The 9,300-nt window shown below is 43.5% G+C and overlaps 1 protein-coding gene across 1 annotated transcript; it reads left to right on the top strand.

The window, feature by feature from the left end:
- Positions 1-509: 509 nt before the first annotated feature.
- Positions 510-9,266, top strand: LOC109483348 (neuroligin-2-like). The gene is made up of 5 exons (XM_019786344.1): positions 510-645; positions 2,805-2,990; positions 5,641-6,475; positions 7,352-7,490; positions 8,188-9,266. The coding sequence occupies exons 1-5, from the start codon at positions 525-527 to the stop codon at positions 8,986-8,988; spliced, it is 2,082 nt and encodes a 693-aa protein (XP_019641903.1). The 5' UTR covers positions 510-524; the 3' UTR covers positions 8,989-9,266.
- Positions 9,267-9,300: the final 34 nt, after the last annotated feature.

Below are 9,300 nucleotides of genomic sequence, written 5' to 3'. Positions count from 1 at the left end.
TCCTGCTAGTCCAATAACTACAAATCTCTGCTAGTTGCTGTTTCATAGGTACTGAATATTCTGGCGTCATGCATCGCAAGACTGATCTTTAGCGTTGAGTAAAATGCGGCATATGTTACGGCATGTCGGAGTCACAGGCGTTTTACCTTGAAGTGGAAAATATGGCGTGTCAGTATTAATAATCTGTGAATGACTAGGAAGTCACGGGGTATGTCACGTGCACATCACGTGTATGTCACGTGCCTTAGTCGTGAGGGCAAAGGACGATGATAATGATAACTATCAGTACCGTCGATCGGTTTGTTGTGAATAGGATTATTAGGTTGTCAGGTAAAAATAATTGATTATACACGTACATCACATAGGTGTATAATTACATATACAATCATATACATATCAAATTTGCAAACTTCTTTGACACCAAATAAACAGCTTGTACTAGTAGTTGATCAGACCGATTTGATGTCAACAAATGGTAAATACACTTTCTACCAACAGCTGGTGCCAAACCGAAGGCGGCAGTCATGGTGTTTATCCACCCCGGGTATTTTGAGGAAGGTGCGGGCAGCATGTACGACGGTAGCGCCATCGCGAGCTGGGGACAAGTCATCGTCGTCACCTTCAACTATCGGCTCGGTCTACTGGGTAAGTAATGACAGTAATTACATGCGTGCTTCCGGTGTACTGCATTATGGGTAAGAAATTGTCGCTGCCATATTGAATGAGAATGCAATAATGAAGAAACATATACTAGTAAAAGTAGTATGATCTTAATGGGCTGTTGTAACTTCAAGTTGCTTGGAATATTACTTATATCATTTTAATATCGTGACCTTTGCTTCCCTGTAAGCAATGAATACCAGACTGCTCTCCAAGCAAGAGGCTGTTGGGGAAGATTGTGACCTTTCTATCATATACCTCGTTTTCTGTCTCTACTCCATACCAACCTGTGCTTGGACTAAGGACTTAGCAGACTTAATACTTACACTAGGTGCTCATTTTTAAGTAGCGGTTTCTATGTATAAAATGTAATGTACAAAAAAGGAAAACAATGTTGCAAATTCAGTAGACTGAAAAGAGAGATGCCAAATACATACTTTGGCAAATTCTAAACTTATAGTGGCTATTGTGAAGACAACAAGAGCATTTGTGCACACGTTGCCTGAGGTAATGATGACATGTCATTAATGCATCTGGAATTAAAAGCGGTTATGGCAATAGGTCGTCAACCCGCTGTTATATGACTGTTTATTGACAAGTTCAATGTCGCAAATGGGCAACCCTGGCGGCTTCAATAACAAGGTCACTCTTTCTGATTTCCCCGCGGTTCGTGGCGCCAAACAATACTCTTTTCCTCTTTGATTAAAGACCAGTCCCTCGGGAGTACCACAACCCTTTACTTTTATTGTTGATTTCACGTCTCTTATAATTCGTATCGATTCCACTGGCAATAGACGACTTTTATCATCCATAATACTCTCCGAGGACCGCATCTAAACGTCAAATGTAACCTACACCTTCTGGCGAGTCAACGTGGTAAAGAAAGTATTGCAAACATAATGAAATTGTCCTTTTTATTCGTCTTCCCTTTGTGCCATAAGGACATTTTCTCCGAGACCTTTGCGAGGAGGGTCAAAGTAATGTGATAGTAAACGTCTCATGTGAGGAGTGTGGCGTGTCACTGACTGTATTCGTTATAGGTTAGCTGATAAGAAAATGATCAGTTACGTTTTTCCAACGGTGTGAGTAATAAGGGTCTTTACAGGCTATGGTCTCTACTACTTGGCGGTTAATGGAAGGTAGTCATTTGTATGCAGATCAGGTGACTGTATACCCAACACGTACGAACCTACCATGCATGCACATGTATACGATGAACAAGCACTCGTCAAACCAACAACTATTAATATCTTACGGGTATTTTAGATTACTCTATTTTCGTCCGATCGTGTTAGACTTTGGACTTTATTACTCAACACGCACTAACCTACCATGCATGCACATGTATACGATGAAAAAACTCATGAAACCAACAACTATGAACATGCCCTGCATATCACAACAAATCTTATGAGGATTTCGGGTTATTCTATTTTTGACCCAACATGTAGATGTTGGACATTATTAGTCAACACGAGCCTACCATGTCATGTATACAATTAAAAAACACCCGCGAAACCAACATTATCAGCATTCTCAACAGCAAATATTACGGCCGGGTTAGTCTATTTTCATGCCAACTTTTGCACTTCAGATGTTATTGCTTCATTTCCACTTGTAATTTCAATTTACCATCTACAACAATTGAATCCCTACCAATATCCGAGGGGAAATTTGTAAATCGAATTTTCTTGGCTTACAGTAATGCTACAATCTATAGCATGCACGGTGCTACAATTGGCCTTGAATACTAAATATGGGAAATCCCGGCTGTTGTCGCTCACCCAACACGCACGTTCCTGGAAAGCGTCGCAGTCATAAGGGCGGGACGTTAAGCTATGGTCCATCGTTCATTGTGCTTGTCGAAAAGAGCTAGGGGAATTTCCCCCTACAGAAACCTGTAAATACTGCACGAGTACATAGCGTCTGTCTTCTCTGTCACGACCAGTGGTAGATTAGCTCTTTAGTGAGCCCAAAATGGGTCCAGTTCACTTCCCTTTCCTCACTATTATAAAGTGCGACAACGTTTTCTGCAACACCGGGGGATACTGTTTGGTCTGTTGCCAAACCTGGTCAACAGCTCCAGCTTACCCCGCCGATGTGATCCAGTACTCAGACTTATTAACCCTGCTGTCCGTTCCCAGGGTTCCTCAGTACGGGGGAGGACAACGCCCCGGGGAATTATGGGCTTTTGGACCAGATTGCCGCCTTGACGTGGGTGAAGCAGAACATCGTCAACTTTGGAGGAGATCCAAACAATATCACCGTGTTCGGGGCAGAGGCAGGCGGGACCAGCATCAATCTTCTGGCATTGTCTCCCAAGGCAAAAGGTGAGGGAATCGTACGTGCGAAAGGATTGGCTGCACTTAACTATGAATACACATGAAATGAAAGGTACTGGTTTTGGTCTGGTTGATGTTTGGGTGTATATCTCAAAAACCTTAGGACGGAATGGGATGGTATTTAGCAGGTAGGTAAGTGGGGGTGAAGTAAAATGTGTAGGTCGATTCTGGACACCTGGTGATTGATCTTGGTACTGCAGTTGGGCTTTTAAAAACATCTTTGGTGCTGGATGGTGTGTGGACGTGAAGTTTAGGTGACATATAGCTGTTGATGTAAGATTTAGTGGTGACTGGGGAAAAGAATAATTAGTCTTTTTGCCTCAATTGAATCTTCTCAAAATCACTCATTTCATGGATGTATAGAATCTCCGAACTCTTGTTTTTCTCTGACGTGGCTCTTTTAGCACTGCTCAATGATACGGCGATTCGCATCAGAGCAACCTTGGTCAGGGCAATTGAAATTAGCGCCGAGAAATCAAGTAATTTACTCATTTCAATAAAAGCCATCTTACAATAAAGCATCTGTATTAAAGAAATGAAATGAAAAATTAACGACTCGTCCTTCCTATGGCTCATTGACTACTTGAGGATTCACTCGCATTTGAATGTCATCAGCATGGAGACCGTAGCTAAGAGTGTGGTGAAGGAGGTAGAAATACCAAACATTAGAAAGTTAAAGTTAAACATTCTGGTCAAGTTTCAGAAAAGTAGGTTTGAGAAATATCTTGTATTTGCCATCAAATCATGGCCATTTTAATGTCCCATCAAATGTAAACACAAATTTAAGCAGCCTATTGAGATCTAGCTAACAATGTCCTATACGGTTAACGGGCAGAAATTTAGGACATGATTCCGCCAAAATAACGATCTTTTTCCCAGTCTCAGCTTAATTTGGTTTTTATAGGTTTGACGCTCTTGGCGGTGGTGTTAATTTTACGACATTGTGGTAAGAAAACGTGACCATTTCACCTATTTACGCCCTCTCACTTAACGATCCTGATAAAACAAATATCATAATATCCTGTTTTCGCGATACTGTACTCGTAACCTATCTTACGATCATGATAAGATCTAATCCGCCTTTGTTTTAACGACTTAGTTGTTAAATTTGGGCGGAATGGTGTCTTGAGAAGGGTTATTGGAAGGAGTCTTACTTACAGGTCACTGATGCGGGTCGACTTGATAAGTCGTAAAGATTTCAGCACCCCTGGAGACAACAGAATGGCAGGTTTATTAGTTTGCCCTACATCGGAGCTTTCTGATGCGGATGCGTCCGATGGGAGCCGATGGAACCTCATCTATCAAGCCCCGCACAACAGAACTTAATCTAAGTAGTAGGACGACACATGGGACGCTACCTTAATTGCACATTAGTTGTGTGTGTTGGGGTTGGGGGAGGGGTGTGATTGGTGCATCGTATTAAAGAGTCACTGAGTTTCATTGAGTTTAGCCGTCGGTAGTTGAATTACGCCATGCGGTAAGAAACAAAGCTAAGCGGTCTGATGATTCAGAGGCACTACATCCATCTATGAATGAACACACACCACAAATAATACATTTTAAAAGGCAGTCTATTCGTTACATCAATATCCAATAGCTATGGTGCTGAATCTTCCTCACAATTTCTTTACTCGTTCAGGTCTCGAAATACCACATGCATATTTATATACAGATACATGTAGGTGTGTGTGGATTTTTATTCACTGCATTGACTGACACCATCTCTAAAAATAATGGCATTAGCTTCTGAACAGTTTTTGGTATGATCCATACTTCCTAAATTCTAAGTGGTGCAGGTAACATGTCTCTGGTGCAGATAATTTTCAATGTTACCTGCAGCAGTGCAGGTATGCACAAGAAAGTGTATTTCGAGCCCTGTCGTTAGAGTTAGCCACAATTTCCAATGACAGTCTTTAAGCCTTGCTTTCACAGCTTCTCGTAGTTAGACAGCGCCATCATTATTCTCCCTAGCCTTCCTGGAACTGTCTCACAGTGGGTAGCGATTCGCAGAATCCACAAACTCATCGCATAATTGCGTTTTGACGAGGTACGACCAGAGAGGGAGTTGAAACCTGTGAGTTGTAAACGCACGACGTCTTCCCCTAATGGATACTAAATGGATGTGTGTTACGGCTTACATGGGACTTACCGCTCCCTTTGATAGAAAATCTCTGGCACGGCGAGCAACGATAAAAGGTGACGTTACAGATGATATGGCAAATGTGCTGTTGCTACCGTGGCTTTCAGGTCTTCGGTAAATGAGAGTGCAATTTGTGGTTGTAGTTAGTTACAGAGATTACGATGCCTCTTGCCGCCTTCAATACATGTAGTAATTGACGTTCAGCCTCCTGTAGTGATCACACCATTTGGTACATTATAATTATAAACTGGCGCTTTACGGTTTCTTGATAACTTTTTTCTTGTTTTGAGGTTCTTCCCACACCCTTCTTTTTAACGCGTTTTATGCTTGTCTTTCTTGAATTTCTATAGAAATAGAAAGACCTGCCTGATGAAGTTTTATCAAAAGATTCACTTACTTTGTCCGTTAAGCTAAGCAATGTGGCACAGAGAACTAGACAACTCAGTAGAACTTTCATTCCAGTAAAGCAATAAGTTGTTGTTTTCGTGGTCCCCACAGGTCTCTTCAGAAGGGTGATCATTCAAAGCGGCTCTGCCCTGACGACTTGGGCCCTGACGTCTGAACCCTGGCGGTCAGCCATCACCGTGGCCTACAAGATGGGCTGCTGCCGGAGCAACTTAACCGAGATGATGGAATGTCTCCGCAGTATCGATGTCGACATCCTGACCGGGAGCGTGGTGCGCCGCCCTCCCTACTTCTCCATGTTCGGTCCGAGGTACTTCTCTCTGTTCGGCCCGGTGGTGGACTATGTCGTCATCACGGACAACCCGAAGGCACTCATGACATCCGCCGATAGAGACAAGAACAACCTCTTCAAGAGCTACGATCATCTCATAGGAGTGAACGAAGACGAAGGGTTTGGTTACATCGAAACATTTCCGGGTGTAGACAATTATGGCATAGGTAGGGAAGGGTTTACCTTCATTATCAACGATTTCGTCAACAAGGTTTACCCCGACAGGGAAAACGAGATAGAGGACGCCATTCAGTTCATCTACACGAACTGGGGACAGAGTGAGAGCAACGAAACGCGCAGGACTGGCATGGTGCGCATGTTTACGGAACAGCAGGTCGGCATGCCGGTCGTGAGCGTGGCAAACCTTCACTCCTCTGGTAAGACGACGTCGGGGACGTACTTCTACACCTTCAACCACCGCATGACGTACGGACGGAACCCTGCGTGGGTCGGAGCGGCGCAGCAGGAGGAGCTCCCGTTCGTGTTCGGCGCGCCCAACATCGGCGGTGGCGTCTACAGTAACATGAACTACTCCAGAGCTGAATCTATGCTGAGTCTGGCGATCATAACGTACTGGTCCAACTTTGCTAAGTCAGGGTAAGTACAGGAAACCGCGTTTATGATTATGGGATTGTTTATCCATTTCCTGTCCCAGTTTTGTAAATACAAGCCTTTTGAACGCACGGGAAACCAAGGCATGCTACTGTTTATCATATATTTGCATCTTGACAAAGAATACATGTATGACCTTGATAAACTTATTAACAGAATAGAAGTCTCCTAGATCCTCACTCCGTGCGTAGGGCCTAGGGACTGTCTGGTAATTTTAAATCTATATACTAGGAAACATGCTGCCACGTTTTTTTTCGATTATGCAGTGCATACATACATGTCTACTAGTACTAGTTAGCTGGCAAAACGTTATCTTTTGTTCTTGATTAGGCCATGTTGATTTGATTACTAGTATATGGATGACATCCGCGCGCGCATGAATTTTCGGCCGTTTACAAAAAAAAAAAAGTTTTCAACCATACTGTAAATTGTACAAAACAGTTGCAAAATGAGCAAAAATATACCATAAGTTACAAAAAAAATTAATAAAAACTATACCAATGTCGTAGAATGCCAAAATCAAACAAAAAAGACGAAATTATAAAGAAATGAACTTGAAGACTAGATTATTCGCCAAACCATATTCTGTGCCATTTGCTCAACCCTCATGACCACGTAGATTTCATAATGAAAAGAACTTTTTTTTTTTTGCAAAACTTTTTTTTATTCGCACGCGCGCATCAGTTTTGGGGCTCCCGGAGGATGTCATCCATATAATCAAATCAACATGGCCTTAATAGTGTCGAATTATACAATACAAGGATCCTAAAAACAAAGTGCACCAAAGTTTTTGTTTATCTGACGGTTTTAAAGAGTACAGAATGATTATATTATGTGCCTTGCATTGGTCCCTCCTCACAGAGATCCCAACACACCGATCCCACAGAAGACGTGGTTTGCGCATGAGCGGCCCAACCGGTTTGAGAACATCAAGTGGCCTCGTTATGATGCGGACAAGCAAGGGTTCATCTACCTGGGCATGAAACCGAGGGTCAAGCAGGTGAAACACGCTGTTCGCTATTTTTTTAAAACTAAGGCCATGTTGATTTAATTATTTGGATGACATCCTCTGGGAACCCCAAAACTGATGCGAGCGTGCGACTAAAAAAAGTTTGTCAAAAAAAAGTTGACCTCGTCATGAAGTCTGCGTGATCATGAATGTTGAACAAATGACTGAACACACAGAAATGGGGAATAATAGACAATTCATTTTCATTCCTTGACATCTTCTTCTTTTCCTTAGGCCATCAACATGGCCTAAGAAGGAAAGTAGAGAGTGATTGAATGCAGATAGAAGAAAATAGGAAAGATTATGAGAACAACGGATGAGAAAATTGCAGGAATGGGGAATGTAAAATCTCCAAGCAGAGTCTATGGGGCAAGGGGAGTCTAAATTGGACTCCTGTAACCATTGACCGAATTTTCTTGGAGATTAGGGAACGTATAGATGGATATAAATTGTTTGGTTTAGGCTCAATGCAACTTCAATGTCTTGTAGTAACCGTACCATCCGTATTTTAGTAACATCCATCACTCTTCTTCAGCGTCACTGAAATGAACTGAGAGAACAAGTTGACACTGATTACATGTGAACGAACAGGATGAATCAATTGTACATGACAAGATCCTTGTTTATGTGACTCGATATAACAAGTGAAGTAAACTTGATGTTAATACTGTTGGTGCCATTCCCACAGGGGTACAGATCCCAGCGCGTGGCCTTCTGGGCGGAGCTCATCCCGAAGTTGGTGAAACATCACCCGGTCATCAGAACCCTCGACTCGCCAGCAGACGTCACTGAGATCTGCATGAACCTCCGTAGCGGCAACAGTCCCACAGACACGGCCATAACCAGAACTCCTTCGAACTGGGGAAGGTTCCCGGAGGGGGGACCCAGGTCCACCTGCCCTCCCCAACCCGAGAAAGACAAGAACAAGAAGCCGACGACCAAACCGTCGTCTAACTGGGGGGTCGGCTTAACCTCGTACAACGACCCGACGAGTGACCACTTCTCGGGAAAGAGAACCTATTCCAGCGAGCTGAGCATCGTTATATCAGTAGGGGTGACTTTACTCGCGCTGAACCTCGTCGTCTTCGCGGTCTGTTATAAGAAACGGGGGAAGAGACGAGCAAGACACCAGGGCTCGGTCACGACATGCGCCTTCACGGACTCCAAGATAAGCCTCAAGGTCATCGAAACACAGGAAATGGCGATGTCACACCGAAAGGATTGTGGGAACACGTTAGAAAAAGAGCATTCGTTCGCGTCTATAGAGGGTCCCGTGGGAACAGACATAGAAGAGTACAAGGAAACGCTACCGTTAGGCGACAGACACCCCGCGGTGCTACAGGACAGTCGCCTGATAGAGATGGGACCGGTGAAGGACTTCTCTGTTCTTGAAGAAATCTGTCCCCAGTCCTTACAGGCACAGGAATGCCGCATTATCAAACTGCAGGAGGTTCCGCGTAAGAAAAATGGCTGCCAGCAGATCGTGTGACGTGAGCACAACTTGCGTGACGTGTGCACAACTTGCGTGACGTGAGCACAACTTGCGTGACGTGTGCACTACTTGTGTGATCTGTACCTGTGGCTGCCTTCCCCACTGCACGAAATCCTACCTTCAAGCACGCCTTAAACATGCGTAAACGTACGCACAGAGGGGGAAACGAACCTTTACACAAGCTTTAAGGTGTGCATAGAGAATGGATTATGTGCAGTGCCCCTGCACAAATAGCATTCATACTTATCATAAAATTACGTAAACAACCATGTTGTTCGCTGACTGATGATGATGTAAAGGATGAGCCTT

The sequence above is a fragment of the Branchiostoma belcheri genome, unplaced genomic scaffold, assembly GCF_001625305.1.
Source record: "Branchiostoma belcheri isolate BF01 breed outbred unplaced genomic scaffold, Haploidv18h27 scaffold64, whole genome shotgun sequence".
Taxonomy (NCBI): Eukaryota; Metazoa; Chordata; class Leptocardii; order Amphioxiformes; family Branchiostomatidae; genus Branchiostoma; species Branchiostoma belcheri.
The sequence above is the reverse complement of the archived record's forward strand: the minus strand, read 5'-3'. Positions and strand labels throughout refer to the sequence as shown.